We start from the raw sequence: 27,352 nt of genomic DNA on the forward strand, positions 1-27,352 counted from the left end.
TCCAAGTCATTTTCAAATAATCAATAAAAAATCAATTTTTCAAATAAAAATCGAGCTCGCTATCGAGTGGGAAACGCATGAGCCGAAATGCGGGGTCCACAACTAGCAATTAAGTACCCATAAATAATGCCCATTTATTTAATTTAAATTTTTTTGGTAGGTATTACTTAGGTATCTAAAAATTGAAATCTGACATGTCAACAAACAATGTATGAAAGAAATTATATAATAAGTTATAATAAGCTTGTTTGGTGAGAAAATAAATGTTAGTGGTCAACACATTTTTTTTTTCAACAAATACAAGTAATTAAATAGTGATCTTTCAATATATCATGTTCATTTCAAATTTCTACTCAACCAAGCAATTCAAATCACTCACTTATATGATTTGACAATGTTAGTTTTTTCTTCTGCTACATTCATAAATTTCTTCTTTTTGACTAACAGTTTGAAAAATTATACTGATAAACATCCTCTCTTATCCTGATAGAGACAGATAAAATTTGGATTCATATTCAACAAATAAATAGGAGAAATACAAATTATAAAGAAGAGAGTCAAATCCGAGACCTTTCATCAAACCAAGTTCTAATATTATATTGAAATACTAATTTTCTTACAAATTTAAGCTTATGGGATTTGAACTCAATATGCATATATATATATATATATATATATATATATATATATATATATATATATGTTATACTCTTAATACAAATTATGAGTATGGTTGAATGGTTTATTATAAAAGTCCTTTTAGATGATAATTTGTTTTCCAATGAAAATCAAAGGTTGTTATTCGTTCGAAGGGAAGTTATAGGTACGTTTAAAAAGGTTTAACTTGTAGTAAATTAGGTTATTTTAGGAGGTATAAAAAGAATCGATTTTGTTTTTTTTAACTTAAAATGCTTTAAATTATTGCTTTGAAAAAGGATAGGACCACTCAAGTTGTTTGAAGTGCTCCAAGCATTGAAGATTGCTCAAGCGCTCAAACATTGAAGACCGCTCTAGCGATCAAGTTGATTCTCCTAAATTTTTTCATGCAAATTTAATTTAGAATTGTTCTAAAACCAAAACTCTTCGAGTTGTTTGCCTATAAATACTTTATCATAACCCTTTGAGGGTAAGAAATTGGAGAGATTTCAAAACTTTAGAAAGGATTTTTTCGAAAAGAAAGTCTAACAAGTCACATCATTTACAATCTCTCATTCAAGAATTTAATATTTGAATCATAGGTTGAAGACCTTCATCTCTTCAGCAAAGCTGAAATGTATTTATTGAAGCAATATGAGGTTGTTGACATGGATCAATATGTAGGTATTGAAAAATAAGTTTTTAGGGTAAATTGTTGTGTTATCAATGTAGATGTTGGAAAATGAGTTTTTAGGGTAAAGTGATAAGGTAATTCCACTAACTTTATCTTGTATAGTGGATTTAGATTAGTAGTTTTAGACTTCATGATTTTTTATCTCTATTTTCACATAAAGCTTATATTTTTTATTATATTGTTTGTATTTTCTATCTTTAATGGGATTATCGAATAGAGTTGGTAACACATATAAATCTTTATTTAAATTTTTTTAAGTACATCCATTCACCCACTTGTTATCCTATTGGATTTCGGGGCTTTTTCAATGATACTTATGCAAATAAATAAAATAAAAAATTAGAACAATAAAAGAATAAAGATACCAAATAATAAGATAATCATACCAGCATTTTAAGTACTACAATCAATCCTTGAATTTTCAACCATCGTCTAAAATATAAGTAAACAAAAGAAAAATAAAAAAATAATAAAAAAAGATGATATCATCTTTTAGATCTAGACACATTTTATTTGACTAGTATGCATGGGAAATTTCATACTTGGATTTAGTTTTATTTGAAGAGATTTGGTTGAAAATTCTTTATTAGGATAAAAGGAATTTTTAAAACTTTGAAAGTAAAATTTTTTAATAAGAGTTTTTTCATTTTATATAGAACAAATTGTAATTTTAATTTAGAAATTAAATACTAGCAATTAAGTACTATTTAATATAAAAAATTTGGTAGGTATTAATTAGGTTTCTAAAAATTGAAATCTGACATGTCTACAATCAATGTAAGAAAATAAGTTATAATAAGCTTGTTAGGTGAGAAAATAAATGTGATTGGTCAACATATATTTTTTTTTCAATAAATACAAGTAATTAAATAGTGATCTTTCAAAATATTATATTCATTTCAAAATTTCTATTCAACCAACCAATTCAAATCACCCACTTATATGATTTGATAATATTCTTTTTTTTTTTTTTCTTCAACTCCATCGATAAGATCTCACTACCTCTCAACCCAAATGGAAAATAATATGGCACTGTGAGGGTCCCAAAGTCTCACCATTCATACTGATTGTTTGACCAAAAAAAGATCTCTACACGTTGAAACTGAAAGTAACAATTCCCCTGATTGCTTGGAAATATTCTAACATTTCCTTGACTCATTAAAAGGAAGCATCCAATCAAGCTATCCCTCAACTTGTCTACGATATGTGAAATTAAAGGGATCCACTACTAGAACTATCTAGCTTTCCTTGAGTTGTATCTTAAAAATGACTATAGAGTCTATTGTCTAAAAAATCATATTATGAAATAAAGAAAAATATATTTAACCCTAAAATGTTAAGCAATCTCTCTTACGCTGATAGAGACAGATAGAATTTAAATTTATATCTAATAAATAAATAAGAAAAATGCAAATTATGAAGAGAGAGTCAAATTCGAGACCTCTCCCAAATCAAGTTTTAATATCATGTTGAATTACTAATTTTTTTATAAGTTTAAACTTGAATGATTTGAACTTAATATGCATATATATCATACTTTTAATACAAATTACAAGTCTATTTGGTAGTGTGGTTTAAAAATAGTTTTTTTTACTATTGTTATCAAGAAACAATTTTAAAAAACAAAATGAAATAGAGAACAAGTAGAAGTTGTCTGCATTGGTTTTAAAAATAAAAGGAAAAAATGGGTTTATTTGATTATATTTTTTAAAACTTGTTTTTAAAAACTATTTTAAAATTAAAAAATAAAAAACATTTTAAAAAAATGCAATTTTCTTATATTTTGTTATTGATGAATGTCAAGAAAATGATACATATCTTTACAGGTTGGCATTTCCAAGTTACCCACATAACTAGAAATCAAAATTCTTGTAACTCATTAAAAAATTGTCACATGCCCCATGATTTTCCAAAGTACATAACAATAATGCAAGTCCATCCACCAAAAGCTCACCCTTTAACCTCCAAAGATGTCCTTTTCATCCAAAACCCGCCTTCCAATATGTAGAGGAACGGTCAAAAGATATGAAATGGGACATCCCACATTAACTCTCATCTCTTTTCATTTTCCTCCTATATATCCATACACTTCTCCCCTCCTGCTTTCCTCTCCATTTCCTTGTTTCTCTTCCTCCACAATGAAGGAGTCCTACTACTGCAACCCTGCAATACGTTGCTTCTTGTTCATATTGTTTTCGGTATCGGGTTCGGTTCATGGAAGGCATGATCACGGGCAGCTCATGGTGCCATGTTTCTTCATCTTCGGAGCTTCCTCGTTTGACAATGGCAATAACAATGCCCTCCCAACTTTGGCTAAAGCCAATTACCCGCCGTATGGGATCGACTTCCCTGCAGGGCCAACGGGGAGGTTTAGCAACGGGCGAAGCATTGTCGATATCATCTGTACTATTCACCATTCTCCCTACACATGCCTAAACTGATCATACTCTTATCCATATATATATATATATATTACAATTATTACTAGTATTTCTTCCTTGTAATTAAAAGGGTATACATATGCTGGAATAATATTGTAGGTTTAGGGTTGATTTCTGAAACTAATGAACATGGTCTGATACCTTCTTCATACCTTCAATGTATACTCAATCTTGTTTTTCATTTTTTTTTCCTGCCTTTGGTGCTGAATTTTTCATGAGAACTCATCTTGTCACGAAGGCCTATATGTATGTGTATGCGTGGTAACTGGGATCTTTTTTCTTGCAGCTGAATTTCTTGGGTTCGACGATTACATTCCATCGTTTGCAAGCACGGTAGGAGGCGAAAACATACTCAAAGGCGTGAATTATGCATCTGGGGGATCGGGGATTCGAGCTGAAACTGGACAGCATGCGGTAATGCATATATATGCCACTGCCATTGCTGCTTACTCACATAGAATTGTGTCCAAAACATGATATATATATATATATATATATATATTGGATTTGATGGATATCAATGCGATAAATTGATTGATTGATCGATCGATCTATCTATCGATCCATCGTAATGAAACTATTTGACTCGTTCTTCCATGGCCAAAAGCTTAAAGGGAAAAATAATTTTTGTTAACTTGTTGATCCCTCATCCCTAATTCATCCTTGGTGCTCGTAGGGAGCGCGGATTAGCATGGATGGGCAATTACGAAATCATCAAATCACGGTATTAAGCCTCATCAACAGATTGGGGCAAAATGAGTCTGCTGCTAAAGAGTATCTAAACAAGTGCATATATGCTGCTGGATTGGGGACTAACGACTATGTCTCAAACTATTTTCTCCCTTCACTTTATCCAACTAGTCGCATTTATACTCCCGAGCAGTATGCTCTAGTCCTAGCTCAACAATATTCACGACAATTAAAGGTATGGGCTAGTGCCTAGTTTTCTGTCTCTTAGCACCCCTAACATGGAGATCATATGAAGAAGTCACTTGGGTTTTCTTTTCTTTCTTGATGCTAGACTCTGTACACAAACTATGGAGCAAGGAAGGTAGCCCTATTTGGATTGGCGCAGCTAGGTTGCGCTCCTAGCGTAGTAGCTTCCAAAGGTGCCACAAATGGCTCTGCATGTGTGGATTACATCAATGACGCTGTTCAAATTTTCAACAATCGACTCAAAGAGCTGGTGGATGAGCTCAACCGTAACCTAACCGATGCCAAATTTATCTATGTGAATGTTTATGAGATAGCATCAGAGGCAACTTCATATCCTAGTAAGTAACAATACTCTGTTTTTTTTTTCTTACTTTATACTTATTTTTTATATGTTTAAGGCTTAGTTTTTAATCTTAGAAAATTTATTAAAAGGATAATTATACGTCCTTGTTTGTTTGCTAATTGTTTTTAAAAATAGTTTTGAAAAATAATTTTTGAAAGTTGTCCTTTAATCTTTTGTAAAATAATGTTTGTTTTGGAACTTAAAATGTTTTTAATATATTTTTATATTTTTAAATGTGTTTTAAAACTAAATTTTATATGTAGTGTTTTATTTTTAATCATTCTTCATATTTTTATAATTTTTTTTAAATAGTCTTGAAAAACAAGTGAAAATAATTAAAAATAATAAAAGGATGTTAATTGAAACATCTTAGGATCTATTTGATAACTGTTTTCGAAAAAAAATATGAAAAACCCTAAAAAATGTTTTTAACCTATTTTTAATATTTTAAATATGTTTTAAACACATCTTTTAATTATTTTACATGTTTATATAATTATTTAAAAAAAACCCTAAAAAGATAAGTGAAAATAAAAGAAAATAACTAAAAAATATTTTCTGAACACACTACATTTTTTATTCTCAAGAAAAGAAAACAAAAAAATAATTTTTAATTATTAAATATGTTTTCTGTATTTTTTGTTTTAGAGAACAAAAAACTGTTTTGAAAAACAATTTCCAAACATACTGTTATTTTTTGTTTTTATTTTTTATTTCTAAATATGTTTTCTTTTCTTTTTTTCTTTTTTTCCTAAAAAAAAAATAAAACTATTTTCGAAAACAATTATCAATCCCTTTTATCTTTTTCTTGAACTTTATTGGGGTTTTTTGTTTGTACATTTTAGGCTTCAGGGTCATCGATGCACCATGTTGTCCGGTGGCAAGCAATAATACTCTCATACTTTGTACTATTAACCAAACTCCATGTCCTAATCGAGATGAGTACTTCTACTGGGATGCCCTTCATCTTTCGGAGGCCACCAATATGTTCATTGCAAATAGGTCATATAATGCTCAATCTCCCACCGACACTTGTCCGATTGACATATCTGACCTCGCCAGGCTTTTGTTGTACTGAAGTTCCATAGTTTGTGTTTTATTTTCAAGTAATAAGGCTATTTACTACTACCTTCATTTCTTCTAACTACAAGAAAGATTATATGAAAATATTTTTGGTTAGAATGATACGAGTGTGCTTGGAAGTGATTTAAAAAAGCATTTTTAGTATTTTTAACACTTAAATGATAAAAAATTTCAATTATTAGAAATATTAAAAACACTTTTTAAAATCACTATCAAACGGGTTCTAAGAGTCTCTTTGGTAGTGTTTTTAAAAAATACTTCTACCTTAAAAAGTGTTTTTGAAGAAAAATGAGATGTTTGACAAAATTTAACAAATACTTTTAAAAAGTTAAAAAACCATTTATAGAACTTTTTAGATACACTTGATAGATGGTTCTTTCAAAAATACTACAATACTTTCAATACGAACACTTCAATGAAAAACATTATTAAACTGACTTAAAATCTTAGTCAAGACCACTAAAATATCCTTTTTAAATCAACATAAAATGTAAGGGCCTTCTTTATAACGATTTTTAAAAACAATTTTGAAAAATAGTTTTTAAAAATTGTTTTCTAATTTTTGTAGAACAAAAGTTTATTTGGAAACCTAAAATATTTTTAACCTATTTTTAATATGTTTTAAATTTTTTTTTATACCTAGTGTTTTACTTTTAATCATTCTACATGTATGTATAATTATTTTTTAAAATAGTCTTAAAAAAAGTAAAAATAATAAAAAAATAATTAAAAAATGTTTCCTAAAAACACCTTATTTTTTGTTCTTAAGAATAAAAAACAAAAAACAATTTTTTATTACTAATGTTTTTTCTATATTTTTTATTCCGGAGAACAAAAAATTGTTCTAAAAAATAATTCACAAACCGATTCTAAATATCATTATTTACCAAAATATATAAATAAATAACACTTTTTATCCCTATCTTTCATAACAACAATAACGTTTAGGACACATTCAAGAATTTCAATTCAAAAAATCATATGAAAAATTTATAAATCAAAACAAATTCTATATGAAAGATTTGTGTTTGTGTGATGTATCTTAATTTGGTTGGATTATATATTTTGGCACATGAATGCAAAATACTTATACTATAATTTTGCCTTTTTTTTAATTTTTTTTTTTTGAGGGTTTGAAAACTCTTTCAAACTACTAAAAAATATTTTTCTTGGAGGAAAACTCCAAAAGTTGAGAAGTCAATAAATGCTTTATAAAGCTACAATCATAGAAAGAGGCCTTCCCCAATGAAACTCCTTTCATCTCACGCTTGTCTTTTTGTACACCTCGATGGCTTTTCCACTCTCAAAGGGACCTCAGAAGACTAATTTATCAACACTGAGTGCAATCCCACATCGAGAAGATAGAAAAATTTATCACCCTTTTTAACACTTTTGCTGGACCGTGTAAGCTTGTGTTCGTAGAAAGGAGAGACGGTTGGCATCTCCCCTGACAGGGACGGGAACAGCCTTCGGGCTTACCTGTTACCACACATCCGGTTAAGGCTTTCCACTTCGGTGGATCTCTAACCCAATTTTTTGCCTAATTATTATTATTATTTACGCTCGATATAGCAATTAAATTTTACTTATTTTATTATTTTTTAAAATTAAAAAAACATTAAACTTAAAAATATAAAAATAAAATATTAACTTTAGTTAATTAAAACACTTGGTAGAAAATATAAATATTGAGAAAGAGGTGTAAATATAATGGGAGTAAATATTTTATTTTTTAATTGTATTTAATTTTTATGTTTTTTTCGTTTTAATTGTATTTTTAATTTTTAAAATTTCTTATTTAATTATTGATGTCAATTAATAAAATTTTTATTCAATTTTATTAAATAAAATGATAAGATGAGGGGATCTACATAATACACAATATAAAATCATAATTAATTAGGAGATTAAAAATATTTTATTTATAATCTTGGAAAAAAATTTCATAATAATTTGTATCTCATATTATAAAATAAAAAATTTATAATATATTTATTTGTAAAACACTTTTATCAAATTAAAATAATAAATTAATTTTGAATAATTTTATTTAATATTATCAAGTAAAAGGTATTTCAGGAAATAATTATTTGAATTATGATAATATATATATATATATATATATATATATATATATATATATATATATATATATATATATATATATATATATATATATTTAAAATTATTTTTAAATGGATGAGATAAAACTAATTTACAAAAGTTATGATTCTTTTTTTATATATATATTTTTTTGAATTAACGAATCAAAACTCACTTTTCCCTTAAATCTATTTATCGTCATATGTTAAGAATATTTGTAAAATTAATTATTATTATTATAATAAAAAAATTATAATGATTAATTATGTAATTAATGTAAATTTGATCATTGGATAGTAATTAAAATTTATAATTATGATTTGATTGGTGGTTTTATTTTTTTATTTTTTATTGTCTCGAATATGAATTTACCTTAATTTACTTGAATTTAGGAGAAACAGAAACATTAACATCAAAATCCTCAAAATATTCAATTATCCACACCAATAGAAACAATGTTAAAAGAAATACAAATTAGATTGTACAAACTCGATATTAAGAATCAAATTCAAACTATGACACAAAAGTAAACTAGTGACTCAAATGTAACGTGATGAAAAAGAAAAGAAAGAAAGGAGACAAGAAGAATTTACCTTCTGCACAAACCTCATGCTTCATACACGTGGAAGAGGATTCAAAATTTTTCAAAACTGAAGACTCAAAAGTTCTCTTGAAGTCCGGAGCCTCGCCTATAAATAGAGCTTCAAATTTCTTCATCAGGTAGAGTTGGGAAGAGAGCTTCAAGAGTGGAAAAAAATTCAAAGAGTGCAAAAATTTGAGAGTTCAAAAATTTTCTCTTGTAATTTTCTTCTTTCAGTCTGTTGTATTCATAACCTGAGTCATCCTTCTGCTGTCAACCAGCCTGTAATCATCAACTTTCTGTAATCAAGGTATATTTTCAATAAACAAAATTTTCAGATTCAAATATTTGCGTTTTTATGTTTAAATTTCTACAATAAATTAGACAGAATTAGACAATTTGAATAGAAATTATCAAAGGCAGTATCTTTGACAAAAAAAAAAACAAAAAAAAGTGAATAAAATACTAATTATTTTAAAATAGTTGCTTAAAATTTATATTTTACAAAGTTGGGTTTTTGTGGACCCCGCACTTCAGCTCAATGCTTTTTCCACTCGATGACGAGCTCGATTTTTATTTTATTTAATGAAAATTTGATTTTTAGAAAAAAACTTGGAGTCGCCACTTATTTTAATTTTTTTAAAGGGAAAACAAAATAAGAAAGAAAAACCCTAAGTGTGACTCCTTATTTTGGAAAAGGCGGTCTGCGAAAAACCGGATCGGGTTCGGGGGTTAGGTTACTTATTGGGAAGGTACGGTAAGGACCGTAGCACCCTTCTAAGTCCCTAAAGTCGAGTCTCTACTAATAAAATGAAGCAATCATGACAATTGATGAGGGAATCAATGAATACTCAGAGTGATCATGCACATGTGAGAATCTAAACATGCATACAGAAAATGACCTGAGCGGATGTGGATGCATACCTGGGCAGTGATCCATAAAGCGCTATCAAGAAGTGAGGTTAGTGCATAATTAAGGAATAGTTTCGAGCATGTCATAGAGCAGAATAAAATCAATAATGGCAATTAAATCAAACAAACAATCAATTAATCATAAAGAAATCACATATGTTGGGCCCCCACCAAATCCCGATTTATATTGCATGAATTAATCCCATAAATTCCATTATTCGGAATTACGAAAAATTCATTCCTGCTTATTAAAGTCAAGAGGAATAGAAGATTGTTTGAAAGCCAGAGCGGAATTAAAACTATTCGGGAGAAAATTAGATTTTTGAAATTTAATTGAAAAATTAGAATCTTGAAGATCATTTGAAGGCGGACTTTTTAGAAATGAACAAATAAAATGGTAATAAAAATAATGATGATAACAAATGAGTAACTGGGTAAATACGGTAATCGGAATATTAGGAACTGAAAATTAAGTTCGAAGATAGGACACTTGGAATTTTAGATAGCTAAATTTAGAAATCGGAATTTTGAAGAATTAGACTTTAATGATTGAGATTTTAAAGAGAAATAAATAGGCAAATATGGAATAATGTTATTAATGAATCAAAATGATATTTGGACGGATGAATAGTGAGTAGTGGGGTTTGTAAGATTAAAAATTAAATTGGAAAATCGGATTTTGACGAAAGTGATATTTGAACGGATGAAAGTGAATAGTGGGATTTTGAAAATTAAGTTTGAAAGTCGGATCTTTGAATAATTGGATTCTAATTATTGGAATTTTTAGAAGAAAGAAATAAGTAAACGTGGAATTTATAACAATGATAACAAATATGATATTTGAATGAATAAAAGTGAATGGTGGAATTTTTGAGTCTCAAGGTTAAATTTGGAAATCCATTTTTAAAGAATTAAACTTTAATGATTGAAATAAATAAATAAATAAATATGGAATAATGATACTAATTAGCAAAAATAATTGTTTTAAGAAAAGTGATAAGTTAAACAATTCTAAGGTTATATTTAGTTTTCAAAATTTATTAAGGAAAAAAATACATAGGAAAATTATTATTTTTATATTTGGTTTCATTATAGAAAATATAAAAAAAAATAAAATATAATTAAAATTATATGTATTCTAAAATTATTTAATATTTAGATAAAAGAAAAAATAAATAAATAAATGAGTTTGAAGTAATAAAAAAAAAATTAATTGACATTTTTTCTTTTATTCTATTTTTCTTTTTTTTATACTCTTTCCCTTGTATTTTCCTTTAAATTTTTTAAGAATCAAACATAGCCTTAAATATGTCTTCTGTCCTAAGCAATTTATTTTTCTTATTTTTATGATTATAATAGGATGATAATAACAATCATCCTTCAAAATTTTCTTTTAAGAAAAACTAATCCTAGAACCTGTGTCCTTAACCCTAAATGTCATTTGAGTTAGCACTAATGGATTGAGTTATTTTAGCCCAAATCATATTGGTTTACGAGAAATCAAAAGTAAAACAAACTTTGTATTTGTTTTATTTTGTTAAATGAACTTATAACTTAAAAAACGACCTAATATGAAAATAAAAAAAACGGGACTTCTTCTAAATTAAAGTTTTATTTCAAAATATGTAAAAACTTATTTCATATTTAATGAAATTTTTATGATGCAAATAATATTTTTTTTAAATTATGAATTTACTTTAACTTCAGCTTCTAACTAATTTTTTTTTTTAAAAAAAATGAATACTAACAATCATGTGATATATCTGATAATAAAAAATTGAATACCAAGTTTTCTTCTCATAAAAGAAAAAAAGAGTCAAAAATTAAATAATAACCAAATCATAAACTCTCTAATCCTCCATCTTAAATTCTTCATGGACTTTGAACTATTTCTCTCTTTTGGACTTTGATCTATTTCTTCAAAGAGAGATAAAAAAAAAAAAAAAAAAAGGAAAAAAAAAACAAGAAAAAAAACAAAAGCAATTCAATTTTCTTATTTGAAATCCAAAGGCATATATGGATAAAAATGTTTAAATTAGTTTTTAGAATGAAAATATGAATAAAAAAAATTATTTTTATGGAAACCAAATCCCACTTTCATTAAGATTTTGATTCCTCTCTTTTGCATAAAATTATAATTTATTTTTATTCTTATTCTATTTTGATTCTTATTCTCACATACCAAACCCACCTTAAAGTTCTCTTGACATGATTCGATTTATGAATTAAATATTTCCTCAAAGAAATCAAGCACTAACAATTCGTTTTTATATTTTTAGATGACAAGATGATAATAATAATAAACACGTCTAAACTTTTCTTTTAACAATTCGTTGAAAAGCTTTTTTTTTTTTTTTTTTTTTAATATCATAAAATGACCTTTCCTTGAAGGGAAAAAAAAACCCCTAAATTCCCAAAACCCTAAACTTTAGAACCAACTAGGATTGGAGTCCATATGGGCCTCTTTTAAAAGACTTCACATGATTGGGCTTTTGGGTATGGTGCCTTTACCAAATGGTCCTCCCATGTGGGGACCCAAGCCTTTCCCTTTAGGGTTACAGTCTGCAACAATTGGGACCCTCTTCTCATCACTCCCTTTGTCCTTTTGTACACAATATCAAACCCCTAAAAGGACTTGACTTTGGCATTGGTCAGGACTCATGAAGAGAGAATAAAAAAGAAAATAATAATGAAGGTAAGGACAAATTGGATCACATGGGAAAGTCCCATGGAAATTGCCTTCATTGGCATTTAAGCATATGAGGTTGATAACCAACAAGATCACGTGATCCCACTCTTCATCCTTGTCAGTCATAATGGAACGAGTTTGATAGAAATATAAATGGATTTATAATAGATTTGAGAATTTTTTTTTTTAGTTTTTCTTTCTATTTTTAAATATATTTAAAATAAAAATATAAGTTTACTAGTTATAAAACTAAATATTGAATTTTTAAAAAATTAAGTAATATTTAAACTATCAATTATATATTTTAATATAATTAAATTTTAAAAAGTTAATAAATAAATATAAAAAAATTAAATGGAGTGGGCGACACGTGTGTATAAGAAATTCCTAATCGCAATCCGTCCCTTCTTAATATTAGCTTAAACTTGACATTTTCAAGCATCTTGAGCAAATGAATAAAAATAAAGTATGTGACCCACGAAACCATTTTGAATAATAATTTGAGAAAAGAGCCAAAACGTATCTTTTGAGGATTAATTTCATAAACATTTTCTAAGGTTTTTATTAAATATGTCTAACTTTCATTGGTTTGAAATTTTATTAAATACCTCAATTACCTTTCTCATTTATTATTTTCACCCTCCTCTCTTTTAGTTCAAAATAATGAATGTATTTAACGATATTTAATCAGACATATTTAATAAAAATCTTGAAATTAATGGTATTGTTGGTTTCTACCAAAAATTTGTGATAGATTACCTATGAGAAATTCAAAGTGGTCCTTCTTATCATTATGATATATAATGAAACACAATTGAAAATATTCTTACGTGATTAGGGATGAATTCAAGATGTGAGTCACTCGATTTAATGAATTCAACATTCAAATTTGAACATAAATTGCTCGTTAAATGAATTATACATGTTAGCATAATTACGACACAATTATGATTATAATCAATTCAAACTCCTTAATTCCATGTTTTTTTTAATTATGTGGGCAAATTTGGTTCATTTTGAATTTCTTATTGTAAATATTAGTTTTATAATCTTTATCATACAAATAATCCTAATTCTCTAAAAATTTTAATTCAATACATGATTCTAATTCCAAAAATAATTTTCTATTTAAAAATCTTATTTATTTTTTTCATGATTGGGAAAGTAATTTCCCACATGGGGCATGCTTCACAAAAAGCTAGTTTGAACCTTAGGATGCTCCTTTCCTCATATTCAATAAGACAAAACTACCCCTAATTATTAAAAAAAAATCAAAATGCCACAAATCCTAGTGATGTCTTTATATTTTTTTAATTATGATAATTTATGCGTTTCATAAATTTTCAAATAAAGTTTAACAATGAAGTTAATATAATGCAAAACAAATAACCTATTTTCAGAACAAATTTTGCAAAATTGTTTTATTATAAAAAAGTCTACTAAATGTGTTTTCATAGTCCGAAAAACAGTTTTCTATTTCTAAAAATGGAAAATAGGATTTGTTTGGGAATGTTTTAAAAAAGAATCATCAAAACATGGGTTTTAAAAACAATTTGTAATGTTTTCTATAATAAAAATCTATTTAAAAACTCAAAACATTGGTAGCCCATTTTCTATATTTTCAAATATTTCTTAAAAGTAATTTTGATTTATAATACATTATTTTTAATTATTCTTCAAAAAAGGGATTCTAAAAAAAATAGTTTTTAAAAATAATTTATAATATTTCTATAACAAAAATCTATTTAAAAACACGAAAAGTTGATAACCCATTTTTTATATTTTCAAATATTCTTAAAAAAACTTTGATCCATTATACAATATTTTTAATTATTTTTCATATTTAGATAATTATTTTTAAAACAACTCAAAATAAGTGAAAACATCCAAAATATGTTCTTTTGAAAATAATCAGTATTTTAGGAATAATTGATAACCAAATTTTTTTTTTCTTCATATTTTGTTGTTCTCAAAATATTTTGAAGATTTTTTTTTTCATACAAACCTTTAAATTATTATTTTTAATTTTTCTTAAAAATAAAAAATTAAATACAATAAAATTGTCTGAAAATATATACATTTTCCATAAAAAAAAAAACCTTTAAAAATATGTAAAATTTTATTAAATTTAAATATTTTTTAATTTTTTTAATTTTTTTCCTCATAAATTTAAATATTTTTTAATTTCTTTAATTTTTTTCCTCATACTTTCCAAAATTCAAACCTAAATATATAGAATTGTAATAATTATTTATTTAAAAATTTAATTCTCATTAATCCAATATTCTCATCAATTTAAATTTTATTTACTTATATTATTTTTTAAAAAAAATTATGAAATATTTGTGCCAAAAGGACAAAAAAATTCCGTATTTTAGAAAATGCCTCTATTTATTAAAAATTATAAATATAATCTCAATTTAATATTTTTTTTATCTCCATATATTTTTTTTTAATAAAAAAGTAATGGAACGTGAAGAATAAAATAAAACAATTATTAAAGGTCTCTTTGTCAAAAGAATTATATTTTATTTAATCCGATTAGAAATGATTTGGAACCAAAGAGACACGTTGCATAAATGGTATGATTTTAAAAATTATATCACCAAAATACTGGGCTCCACCTCAAAACTGAACAGCTCAGCATCGTCCAGCTCACCACACGCATCCTCCTGTAATCACACGGCTAGGAACTATCCAGATAATGTATACTACCATGAGGTGCGCCACGGTGTATTATTTCCACCTCAGTTCCACTACAAGATCCATGGACCCGCACCCATAATTCACGTTCCTCGACCCTCCTTCTTCATCGTCACAAAACACAGATACTCTTTCTCTCTCTAAACTTTCTCTCTCTACAACTCTGATTTCGAAACCCTAGGGTTTCATCGATCCCGATCGCTTGCCGCCGAGCTCTTCAACTATTCAAGACTTCAGATCTCTCTCCCTCCGCCAGAAAAAATGCCGTCGGTGTACGGAGCTCGAATGACCACGTTCGAGGACTCGGAGAAGGAAAGCGAGTACGGTTACGTTCGCAAGGTACTTTTCTCCGCATCCAATCTTCAATTCCGTCGGATTTTTGTAGGTTTTTCATTTGCTTACTCGCTGTAGTTCAGATTCGGATTGCTCCTATTTGTAACAGTGTGATCTGTTTCGTTCTCTGTTGATGTTGAATTGAGGCAATTGGATCGGTTTTTGTGTGTTTTCTGAGTGATTATATGCGTATTTTTGCTATAGTTGAGGTTGATGGATTGGTGTGGTGTTGTGAAATTCACACAGAAATGTCCTCAGAATTTGAATAACTAGAAAAATGTTCTCGCGATAAACTCGAAGTGCTGAAGAATTTAACAACTTGGTAAGGGAAGGGTGTCGCAACTGTATTTTGAACTGTCTTTTGTTGTTTGGCTAGTTGGAACAGAGGCTGCTGTTGCTTATAATGAATTTCGAGATCAAATTGATGTGGATTTTGGCTTTGATATCGATGTGTAGAAGTGATCAATCTGTGCCTTTTCATCATATTTCGATTATTTTATTAGATTTTCCTCTCCTTGTTATCTTTTCTGGTACTTATGCTGCAAAAAGGGGAAAAGAGGGAGAAAATTTCGGTTATGTTGATATTTTATACTTCATTTAGTCCAAATCATATATTCTCTTTCCCTTCTTTATAAATCATTGCATTTTAAACTTGTTAGCTTCTGGTTTTAGATTGAAAAACCTGTTAACTTTAAACAAATATTGGTTTGCTCAGTTCTACTAATGTTAGTATGATGCATCCATTTTCAATTACTTATGTGATTTTATATATTTTTTTATTTGATATCATTTGTTGGCTATTGGTAATCCCCACTCCCCTAAGCATAACTAGTTATAGTAAATTATCGACATGTTTTCAGAATATAACTATTTTCAGAGCTGTTTTAGTTACTTCCATAGCCATTTATTGTAGCTTATGAAAATTTTCACCTAGAGAACTGGCAGCAATGGAAGGGGTTTGCAAACATTTGCTTCTTATATTTTTGAGGAATACTGATGCAGATGGTCATTTGCTATTCTTATGCAGATCCAACCAATGAACTTGTTTGTCCCTTTATATTTTATTAATTATTTTTTCCACTTTTTACATCGGTGTGTGATGTAACGGTAATCCGACAATATATGGTTTCTTCTTTGATCTACCAACATGTTCAATTGCGATGAATGGGTTATTTTCTTGTGCACTTACCATATATCATTTGACAGGTGTCGGGACCAGTTGTCGTCGCAGATGGAATGGCAGGGGCTGCTATGTATGAACTGGTCCGTGTTGGACATGACAACCTTATTGGAGAAATTATTCGGTTAGAAGGAGATTCTGCCACAATCCAGGGTATTTGACTTTAAAACGTTTTCTTGTTACTGTTGTATTCTTCTTACTGTATTTACTTTAATTTTGGAAGGTCTTAATGTATGTCTTCTTGTTTTTTCTTTTATTGTATTCTCTCACAAAAGAACTTCTATACCAAGTTTCTACTAGTCATGATCTGGTTGATGGTGGTTCTGAAGGTTTTTTAAAATTGACAAGAACTCTTATCCATTTTTATCTCAGTTTATGAAGAAACAGCTGGGTTGACGGTGAATGACCCTGTTCTACGTACACACAAGGTAATTTTGTTATGCTGGTTTCAGTACTTTTATGGATTGAGCATTAAATATGGCATTTTATAACTTGCTTATTAAAATTACAGCCTCTATCGGTGGAGCTGGGTCCTGGAATTTTGGGAAATATATTTGATGGCATTCAGGTTCGTGTAAATTCTGATAGATAAAGGGTCTCTTAAGCTGTTTCATATTGTTCAACTTTGACTTTGTTTGAGCACTGATCAGCTGCTATTGAGTTTCTTTCATTTTCAACCGTTCTGCAGAGCACTAGTATATAACGATGTTCTTTTTGTTCTTATTTAATGCAGAGGCCTTTGAAGACCATTGCAAAAATATCTGGTGATGTCTACATTCCTCGTGGTGTATCTGTTCCTGCACTTGACAAAGATATACTCTGGGAATTCCAGCCTAAAAAATTAGGTAATCAAAGAAATGTATCATTATAGTCATTTGGAGGTGATTTGAAAAAACTATTATTTTGATTTGAGACTCTTCATACTCTGATTAAACCAGTTTCATCTCTTGGTGGTAGGTGAGGGTGATCTTCTAACAGGTGGAGACTTATATGCGGTAAGTTTGTTAGCATTGAACTTGGTTATTAAAAATTTGAAGGCCTGTCTATTCAAAAACAGAAAATTTAAAATAAATAAATCAAGAATATTGGTCTCAGTTGAATATGATGATTTTCTTGCATTTAGTTTCATCTAAGTCCTGATATGGAATTTTTTTCTATGCAGACTGTCTTTGAGAACAGTTTAATGCAGCACCATGTTGCCCTTCCTCCTGATGCTATGGGAAAGATCACGTATGTTGCACCAGCTGGTCAATACTCGTTGAAGGTTTGTTTGTCAAACTTTGTTGCCTTGCCTTTTTTTCTTAGGTTGGTTGGTGGGTTCAGTTTGGGAATTACCAGCCTTACCTATAGGTTACAGTTAACATATCTTGTTGCCGATGGACCCCCTCTCTATCTTATATCTTATAACATCAGTAGAAAAATTGGGTTAACTAAGTGATGGAATCTATTGCTATTCTTTTCAACACCTGAGATGGAATCCATTGTTGTTACGTGTCATTTAACTGTTGTTAGTCATTTCTTGTTTCACTTTTATAACAATATATTTTGGTAATACAATGAGTAGAGACGTTTGGTTGTTACTGTTGTAAAGGTTAGAAGTGCTTATATAGAATGAGACACACAAAGATTTTTACATTTCATTATTAAAGTTATTGTATTATTTTGTTATGCAATTTCCTCGTTCTCATTTAGAGTTGCAAATAATGATATTTACTTGCATATCAAGTCATTTTGTTGATGATTAGGTTCTCTTTCTTTTTTGTTTTTTCCCTTTTATGCTGTGAGTTATGGAAGGTTGCAGACAATTAACTCCTATTTTTCTGTCTTAGAAACAAGGGGCATTGGGGTAGGCTTTACCCTTTAATTTCTCATAAATTATGTAATATTTGTAAGATTAAGTTATGATATGATTAATTATAATTCCTGCATCAACCTTTATAAGAATTGTAGATTGACTTTTCTTATATACATGCAGGATACCGTCTTAGAGCTTGAGTTTCAAGGTGTGAAAAAGCAAATTACCATGCTTCAGGTTATTAGATTTTTTATTTCATGGATCTATTTTTGGAGCTTAACATTAACTAAATCCTTGTGTCCAAAAATGGCAATTCTTATTTTGGTTTGTGTTTCATCCATATATAGACTTGGCCTGTACGTACACCTAGGCCTGTTGCGTCAAAGCTGGCTGCTGATACCCCACTACTTACAGGACAGGTAATTAGCATACAAACTAAATGTATTATCAGTATTCTCATCTATGGCTGCTGTAAGCTTGAAGTGTGTTCCTGATTTTTGTTTCATCTCAGCGTGTTCTTGATGCCCTTTTCCCTTCTGTTCTCGGTGGAACTTGTGCCATACCTGGGGCATTTGGTTGTGGAAAAACAGTCATCAGTCAAGCTCTTTCTAAGGTGAGCTTGTCTTTTATTCACTTGGGACCAGACATCCTTTGACAATATTAGGTGCTACAAATTCTTTCCTTATTCATCTTGTACTTAAATGTTGTGTGTACATGTACATGCAGTACTCTAATTCAGACACTGTGGTTTATGTTGGTTGTGGAGAAAGAGGAAATGAAATGGCGGAGGTTTGTCCTTTTCTTCTCTTTTCAATGCTAATAACTAGGTTTTAACATCTTGGAGATTTTTAATCCAGGTTACTGAATTATTCAGGTTCTTATGGATTTTCCTCAATTGACGATGACACTGCCTGATGGCCGTGAAGAATCTGTCATGAAGCGAACTACACTTGTGGCCAACACTTCAAATATGCCTGTGGCTGCTCGTGAGGCTTCAATTTATACAGGTAAATATATTTACTTCTATTCATTACTAGCACATGAAATGGCTGGGTGAAAAAATTTTGAAGTCAATATTAGCTTCATCTTTTGCAATTCTTGTGTGTTGGTAATAATGATCATTTCCTGCCTGTAAAGACCATGCTAGTCATACTAGTATTGCAAAACATCCTAAATTATGTTTGCTTTAGCCCTTCGTTCTGACACTGAATGTGAGGGGTTATTTAGAGAAGGTTACGTTGGGATTTGTATGTTCCTAGTTTCAACACCCTATAGAGGGCAGTAATTTTACAGCAGAATTTAACTGAGAAAAATAATTTGAAAAGATTAAGCTTTTGAAGCTCTTGCAGGTGCTTGGTTCTAGGTGATTAAATCACTTCTCAAGAGTTAGCCAACCTTATACTGAGTCTCTCTTTTCCTCTCTTGCTTCTTTAGTTGGTTTATGATTTTGTTGTAGATCAAGGTTTTTGGATTGCAATAAAGATCACTCTCTCATTGTTGCTTGTTTTTTTTTTGCATTATTTGTGACCTAAAAACTCAAATGCAGAGCAGGCTGCTATGTCCCAGCTCATACTTTTAACTTTACCAAATAAAGGTCTTTCCACTATGCTACCCAATCCAGGGATTTTATGGTGTTTGGGTCCTGGAATCTTAAGACTACCCCTTGAAAACCTCTTGAAACTTCCTAGGTTGAAACTAGGACAGCTGTTAGAGAATATCTATTTAAGGAAGATTGCATAAACTATTTATTTTACTAGCACGTATGCATTTTACATATTCAATGAAGTGTCTCTGTCCTTTATATTTTGCAACTGGGTTTCTTATACTTGAGAGCCTAATTTATATCATTCTGGGTTTCTGTAAACATGATCCGGATCTCTCTGTCTTTACTGATCAAACTTCCTCAAGAATATGTTTTAATCCCCAGGGAAATGAAGGTGTTATTTCTGTGTCATACTTATGGTTGCATGAATGTGCTTGGATGCTGTTACTATTAATGGAAAATTGTTTGTATTAGTGATCATTTTCGTGTACCTGAAGCTTTTAGTGGTCTTGTCTATCACCTTTGTGTTACCTTGTTATGGAAGGTGCTGAGATGATGTTCTCCAACTAATATGATTGTGGGTTTTTCAGGTATCACTATAGCTGAATACTTCAGAGATATGGGCTACAATGTTAGTATGATGGCAGATTCAACATCTCGATGGGCAGAGGCATTGCGAGAAATATCAGGACGGCTGGTAAGTCCTTCTCAGTTTTAGCTTATGTGGAAGTTTCTGTTGATTTTAGAAATTACCTTTTAATGCTTCATATGTGATGGGGGAAAGCCTTTTAAAGTTTATTCAAGGAAGAAAGGGAAGACCTAAGTAAACTTTAAGTAGAATTAATATTAATTAGAAATTGAGTCATGATAAGTTAATAGAGTCCTAGTGGACTTTGGATATTATAATTAGAATTAGAATCATTATAGGTTATTAGAATCCTAGTAAACTTTGGATTTCTTAGAGAAGCTTATAAATAGGCTAATCAATGTAAATCAAATAGATGAATTGATATGAATAATATTATATTTTCTTTCATTGCAAGGTTGCAACCCTCAATGGTGAGACTCCATTGATTTTCTTCTAGGTGAGACTTCTAGAAGGCCTTAGTGAGACTCTAAGGTTTTCCATCTTTTCTTCATTGTTTCTTCTCTCTCTCTATTTCTTATATTATAATTTTCTCTACCATAAAATTTATTCCTTGTTCCTCTCCTTACACCCTAAAAATAAAACCCTAGTCCACTTACCCTTGAGTGTAGGCAACCATCCTAGGGTTGTCCTACATCAATATGTTAGGTCACTCATTCAGAATGCTAGTGCTTGTATTATCACTGCCAACTGCTGCTCCTTTGTCATGTAATGATAATTTCTTATATCAGTTTTCCTGACTCTCTGTGAGTTCTATTTAATTAGTTATGTTGTAATACTTTTGAGTGAAAATTTTGATGTTGCCGTAGTACTTGAATAGAAGTTATGATTGTTGGTAGGAGACTTTGTCATATAGCAAAGATGTCAGTTAGAAAAAAAGAGCTATACATTGCTGTACTTTTATTTTATTGGTAGCCTGCATTATAACATAATATTTATCAGAATAAAGTAAGTTGAGTGCATGGCTTTTAGATGCTGCTCATAGAGCTTTATATTGCATGGAAACACCAGCTGGTGATTTTGTTGTCTCTTTCTGCCTTTAACATCTTTTGCTTAATTATTTAGAAATGTGAGATTGAATGGGGAAAAAGGTTTTATTCAGTATCAATGGACTTATAGACAGTGGCTGAAAACACATTCAAATTGGGTAAACCTGTACTACATCAAATGCCTTCAGTTGGTGTATTTTTTTATACCTGTACTGCACTCATCCATACCTCTTGCCAAAAGAGTTGGAATTTCCAAAAATGATCATTTGTTTTATTTTTCTCTATTAAGAAAGAAGGGTACGAGTATTCTTTATTATGGCAAAAATTTAATTTGATATTTACTTGTCATATATTTACTGCATTAGAAGATTATTTATTTATTTATTTATTTGAATCATTATTATTTAGCAATTTAGGGTTATTATTCATCTCTGGCTTACTCCAATATTTTGTCTTAATTTCTCAAAAAGGCTGAGATGCCTGCGGATAGTGGCTATCCTGCTTATTTGGCAGCACGTTTAGCCTCTTTCTATGAGCGCGCTGGCAAAGTGAAATGTCTGGGTGGACCAGAACGTAACGGTAGTGTCACAATTGTTGGGGCTGTGTCTCCTCCTGGAGGAGATTTCTCTGATCCTGTGACATCTGCAACTCTCAGCATTGTCCAGGTAAAGATAAAATTCTGTATGCATCTTCTAATATTAAAATGTAGCTATTAATACGTATATTGGTGAAGGGTCAAATTTTTAATGTAGAAAATGATAGCATAATTTTTCCTTTTTCTTTGTTTTTTCCTCCTTATTTTTAAGGCTACCAATTTTGAGAGAGAATGTATGTGCATACCTGAGATGAGCAGCATTATTCCTCTTGTCTCACAAGGATGCATGAATGAATACACACGTTCTCATTTTGCAAACTATCTTTTTTGGCTTCACCTTATTCAATATTATGTATATTTTTTGCAGGTTTTCTGGGGTCTGGACAAGAAACTTGCTCAGAGGAAACATTTCCCATCTGTAAACTGGCTTATTTCATACTCAAAATATGCAACGGTGTGTTATTAAGATGTTATCCCTTCCATATATTAAAATTCCTGATTCTTTTTTCCCTCCATTTTGGCCTTTATTCAATACCACCGTATCATAAATTTTCTCTTGTGATTTCCAGGCATTGGAATCTTTTTATGAGCAATATGATCCAGATTTTATCAACATCAGGACAAAGGCTCGTGAGGTGCTGCAAAGAGAAGATGACCTAAATGAAATTGTGCAAGTATGTTTTCCTCCTTAGCTTTTATTTTTCTATTACACAGCTAGATGAGATAGAAATGAGCCATTTCCCATAGTGTTCCAAGACATGATACTTGGGAGGATTTTGTGATCCATAAGTTGATGGATGTGCAGTCCAAGAGAGTCCCTTAGATCTGAAACCCAAAATCATGAGACATACAGCTGGGCTCCTATCCTTATGTATCTCCTGTCTTGCTCATTTTGCTGGATTGGAAAATGGTTGTCTGCCATTAAATGGTTTGGTAGCGATGGTTGAAATTCATCTGGTCAAACTGATTTTTGCCTTTGGGGAATATCGTAAGTTTGGACTAATCTTTTCTAATGGACTGTTGCTCCTGTCTGAGTATTGTTTACTTCACTGGAAAACTATTAGGGAAAATTATTAGCTGCATGTCCATGATCCCTTTATTTTTCCTCTTTCACAAAAGGTCTATTTCTGATTTGATTACTGCAGCTTGTCGGAAAAGATGCTTTAGCTGAAACAGATAAAATTACTCTAGAGACTGCAAAGCTTTTGAGGGAAGACTATCTTGCACAAAATGCATTTACCCCGTAAGTCCCAGATTAAGTTTTTGATTCAAATTTTCGTCCTTTTTAATTTTTGTTTACTTACTATTTCCTTATGTTCCCCTTTTTATGCTGGTCTAGAAATTCTTTTTCCACTTAATATATGTATCTCATGTGGCTGTGACAGATATGATAAGTTCTGCCCCTTCTACAAGTCGGTTTGGATGATGCGCAATATTATCCATTTCTATAATTTGGCCAATCAGGTACGATGTTCCTCTCTCTCTCTTTCCACCCCCCCTCCCCCGTTTTCCTTTTTCTCTTTGACCTATTGTTGTCATGTTTGCCAAGATCATTGTGTCTGTAGATACTCACAATTCTGTAATTTTATCAAAATTAAGGAAAATATCAAGTCAATGTCTCAGATAAATTAAGTTTTGCAATGAAACTTAACTTACTGCAAAATTTGACCATAGGATCAAGTGCTGGATTTGGTATCTATAAAACTAATGAAAGAATGACATTGGATTTTCTTTTAACATGTGATGTGACTAAATATACAGGCAGTAGAGCGTGGAGCTGGTATGGATGGACAGAAGATAACTTACACCCTTATCAAGCATCGGTTGGGAGATCTGTTCTATCGTCTTGTGTAAGTGAAATTGCCATGTTAACAAAGACAAAAGATGAACTGCATGTGAGATTTTAAGGAAGCATGTCTTAATCAGCTCATATATCTACACTACAGGTCTCAGAAATTCGAGGACCCAGCAGAAGGAGAAGAAGTTCTTGTGGCTAAATTCAGCAAGCTACATGAGGATCTGACTGCTGGTTTCCGCAACCTTGACGATGAAACTCGATGATCGAATCACATGCTGGGTTTTCTTAGATCCTATTAGTGCAATTCTGATCCCTGGGGCTACATATCTCGGTTACGGTTGTTTCTCCGTGTGTGCAGAACCGAATGATACTTGGTTGATCCGTTTTATGCACTCTTTGCAGTGCCTTGTTCAAGCTTTGGTTTACTTGGTTTGTGTAGCTATAGTTTAATCTTGTATTCCTGTTCTTCCCTCAGGTTCAGAATCAGAGACTAGAAACAGGTTTTGATTCTTATTATATATATTTGCAATAAGATATGTATGCGTTCAGTCTCAAAGACTATCTGTTGTTCATTCAAAATGAGTTTCTGTCTGCTGTTTCAATTGCAGAACAACTTCAGGGAATGTATTGGATTTTATTTCATTTTATTTTATTTACATCGAAACACATTTCGATTCCAACCCATTTTATAAAATGATGGCTTTTGGTTCATACAAACATGTTTAAGATTCGGGCAATCTTAAAACTCCGAATCATGCTTTGAATTGAAAGCTGCTTTCAATTTCTTTGGAGGATAGTGCCTCCACATTGACCACTACTCACAATGGTATTAATGTTTATATATTTTCTAATCCTTTTGTGCTTCCATTATCTTTGGCTGCTTTTGCTTCATTTTGTTCAATCTTCTTGTGGAAGAACTCGATGACGCCTTGCAGGGAAACTCCAGCATCTTTGCTCTTCATCAACTCCCCTGCAACTTCTGCAGGTGTGACCTTCACCTCTCCCATTAGCCTTTCAATTTGTTCAAAGAGTGGATGATCATAAAGCCCTAGATAGTTCCAGGCGAGTTGCTTGAATGCAGACATGGTGCAGTATGACATGTGAATCTCCATATCTATGCACCCGGGCCTCAGCAAAGCAGGGTCAAGCTGTTCTCTGTGATTGGTAGTGAACACGAGGATTTGTTCTTCACTGCAGCATGACAGAAGGCCATTGATGAGGTTGAGAAAGCCGGAGAGTGTTACCTGTTAACATGGTAAGCTTGCATTTTAATATAGATCACATATAAATGCTTAGAGTTGTGCGTAGACTTGTATCATGTCGGCTAATCTAGGTACCGTATTTATCAATAGCTACCTTTCTGATCATTCCTAAAATGGAGTATATCATGACATGTTTTCACTGACCTGATTCTCGGCTTCAACTTCATCCTCTGTTACCCATCCATCTTCATCCCATGGGTTGTATGGTTCCCCTGTGGTTGCTTCCTCTCTATCTTCTCGGTCCTCTTCATTGTCTTCTTGGTTTTGTAGATTGACGACACAGTCAACATCCTCGATGACTAGAATTGCTTTACTGGGCATGGCTAGCAACAAAAGCCGGAGATCGTCGTTGGATCTTACACCAGTGAGATCCATGTCATAGATGTCGTAGTTCAGGTGATTAGCCATGGCTGCAATCAAGCTCGACTTTCCTGTCCCTGAAGGGCCATACAACAAGTACCCGCGTCTCCAAGTTTTCCCCATTCTTTTGTAGAATGCTTTCCCCTTCACAAAGTTGTCTAGGTCCTCCAGTAAAGCCATCTTAAGCTCAGAATCCATCGCAAGGGTCTGGAAAGTCATTGGGTGATCGAGAATGATCGCGTCTCGCCAACAACCATGGTGCGTATTCACAGCGTGGAGCTTCACCACCTTGCTTTCCTCTTTAATGGCCTTCGCTCGCTCTAAAATATACGGAAAGTATGAATTCAAGACCTTGTCTTTGTGCTTTTTGTTAAAACTTAGCTCATACGATCTCTCTTCGGACCATACAGTCTCGTCGGGGTCTTCTAACCAGAAAGTCCTACCTTCCCCTCCCATGTTCCCAAACCCTAACGACTCCACTTGTCTCGAAATCGACCTCCACGTCACTTTCACATCCTCAAAAACATCAACAATTTCTTCATCTCCATCAATGGTGACCGCCAATTTCTTCTCCTCCTCATCCTTTCCCACTCTCAGCTTTCGGACTGCTGGGCTCGTTTTGGTACCCAGGTACACTTCGGCAGCCTCAATCAGCTCATTCACGGTATGCCCTTGGTTACCTTTGAATTCTTCTATAATGATGGTGTGTTGGGAAGAGAGATAGCGGAAAATATTATGCAGGGTGGAGGAGAAGTAGCCGTAAACTTCACCAGGCACGAGATCACTGGCAATGGTTCGGAAAAGCATGGCCGAAGCTGCCAGGGAGGCAGCTGCTGACAAAACTGTCGCTGCTCTTTCCCCATTTGGGAGAGACGACATGTGTGGTAGGGTTCCGAAGGGAGGTAATGGTATGATTTGAGGAGAATGTGAGGTTTGTCCTAGCTTCGCCTATCAGCCTTTGTGTTTGATCTTATAGTAAGAAGTTTAGAAAATTTTCATGGACTATTCTAAAGAGCAGTGTTTTTTCATTGACCCCCGACCATTGTTTTAGAGCATTCGACGGCTCTTGGGTCTAGGAGAAACCGACACAATGACCAGTTCTTGTCAATAATATCGGTGTTCAAAATTAGTTTTCAATTACTTGAGGAGCAAGTTGCAAGGACCAATTTCTACCTTCGCGGAACGTTGTCCAGTCCAAGTGTAGAATCTTCCGTCACATTGTCTAGGGGTCTCACACGGATGCTTGAATCTTTCATATCTGCGACATTTGAAAATTGAGTTTGGTGGAAAAGTAAAAAATTCTTACTTCTAGGTTACTCCTTCAAATGTTTATCATTCTAATCATTCAATCACACTAAGGTGGTGTTTGTTTTTTTACTTAATTCTAAATAAAACATTAATACTTAATAGTGTTAAATATTATATTATTTGTTTTTGTAGTATTTTATTTCTATTAAGTATTAAAAAGTAAAAAAAAATCAATATGTTATATTTTTTATTTAAAAAAAATTACATATTTTGGTTTTTTCTATTTAGTAAAAAGTTTATGATAAATCATGAAAAAATAGAAAAACAAACCACCTAAATTCTGAAAACACATTACTTGCGGTAAAAAGTCAAAAAAACAACCAACACTTGACTTTCATTTTGTTATTTAAAAAAAAAAAGAAACAAACTATAGTTAATAACTATAAATGCTCAAATCCCTCTTATGTCTAGACTGAAACTATA

At 31.1% G+C, this 27,352-nt stretch overlaps 3 protein-coding genes and 1 non-coding gene across 4 annotated transcripts; 3 read left to right on the forward strand and 1 right to left on the reverse strand.

Moving 5' to 3' along the window:
* Positions 1-3,396: 3,396 nt before the first annotated feature.
* LOC100251343 (GDSL esterase/lipase At1g29670) lies at positions 3,397-6,235 on the forward strand. The gene is made up of 5 exons (XM_002267289.4): positions 3,397-3,733; positions 4,058-4,185; positions 4,448-4,696; positions 4,793-5,045; positions 5,896-6,235. The coding sequence occupies exons 1-5, from the start codon at positions 3,469-3,471 to the stop codon at positions 6,126-6,128; spliced, it is 1,128 nt and encodes a 375-aa protein (XP_002267325.1). The 5' UTR covers positions 3,397-3,468; the 3' UTR covers positions 6,129-6,235.
* A 1,310-nt stretch (positions 6,236-7,545) lies between these two features.
* On the forward strand, positions 7,546-7,672 carry LOC132254385 (U6atac minor spliceosomal RNA). The gene has a single exon (XR_009466665.1). It is a non-coding gene; the product is annotated as a U6atac minor spliceosomal RNA (small nuclear RNA).
* A 7,473-nt stretch (positions 7,673-15,145) lies between these two features.
* On the forward strand, positions 15,146-24,555 carry LOC100261512 (V-type proton ATPase catalytic subunit A). The gene is made up of 20 exons (XM_002267243.5): positions 15,146-15,459; positions 16,660-16,786; positions 17,006-17,061; positions 17,145-17,201; positions 17,367-17,478; positions 17,591-17,628; positions 17,796-17,897; positions 18,609-18,665; positions 18,776-18,847; positions 18,940-19,041; positions 19,155-19,217; positions 19,303-19,435; positions 20,562-20,668; positions 22,077-22,271; positions 22,569-22,655; positions 22,771-22,875; positions 23,347-23,444; positions 23,587-23,665; positions 23,963-24,051; positions 24,148-24,555. The coding sequence occupies exons 1-20, from the start codon at positions 15,382-15,384 to the stop codon at positions 24,260-24,262; spliced, it is 1,872 nt and encodes a 623-aa protein (XP_002267279.1). The 5' UTR covers positions 15,146-15,381; the 3' UTR covers positions 24,263-24,555.
* On the reverse strand, positions 24,148-26,716 carry LOC100246206 (AAA-ATPase At3g50940). The gene is made up of 2 exons (XM_002267332.4): positions 25,406-26,716; positions 24,148-25,243 (listed from the first exon to the last, which is right to left on the reverse strand). Exons 1-2 carry the CDS (start codon positions 26,498-26,500, stop codon positions 24,836-24,838), a joined length of 1,503 nt encoding a protein of 500 aa, XP_002267368.1. The 5' UTR covers positions 26,501-26,716; the 3' UTR covers positions 24,148-24,835.
* Between the last annotated feature and the right edge of the window lie 636 nt (positions 26,717-27,352).

Source organism: Vitis vinifera, chromosome 9, assembly GCF_030704535.1.
Source record: "Vitis vinifera cultivar Pinot Noir 40024 chromosome 9, ASM3070453v1".
Lineage (NCBI taxonomy): Eukaryota > Viridiplantae > Streptophyta > Magnoliopsida > Vitales > Vitaceae > Vitis > Vitis vinifera.

Bases quoted from the DNA above. Each gene is read 5' to 3' on its own strand.
- LOC100251343 (XM_002267289.4), top strand. From the start codon at position 3,469: ATGAAGGAGTCCTACTACTGCAACCCTGCAATACGTTGCTTCTTGTTC. The intron at 3,734-4,057 runs GTACTATTCACC...TTTTTCTTGCAG, and splicing joins AAGCATTGTCGATATCATCT to CTGAATTTCTTGGGTTCGAC. The intron at 4,186-4,447 runs GTAATGCATATA...TGGTGCTCGTAG, and splicing joins CTGAAACTGGACAGCATGCG to GGAGCGCGGATTAGCATGGA.
- LOC100261512 (XM_002267243.5), top strand. From the start codon at position 15,382: ATGCCGTCGGTGTACGGAGCTCGAATGACCACGTTCGAGGACTCGGAG. The intron at 17,062-17,144 runs GTAATTTTGTTA...TTAAAATTACAG, and splicing joins CTGTTCTACGTACACACAAG to CCTCTATCGGTGGAGCTGGG. The intron at 17,479-17,590 runs GTAATCAAAGAA...TCTTGGTGGTAG, and splicing joins ATTCCAGCCTAAAAAATTAG to GTGAGGGTGATCTTCTAACA.
- LOC100246206 (XM_002267332.4), bottom strand. From the start codon at position 26,500: ATGTCGTCTCTCCCAAATGGGGAAAGAGCAGCGACAGTTTTGTCAGCA. The intron at 25,244-25,405 runs GTCAGTGAAAAC...CCATGTTAACAG, and splicing joins AAGTTGAAGCCGAGAATCAG to GTAACACTCTCCGGCTTTCT.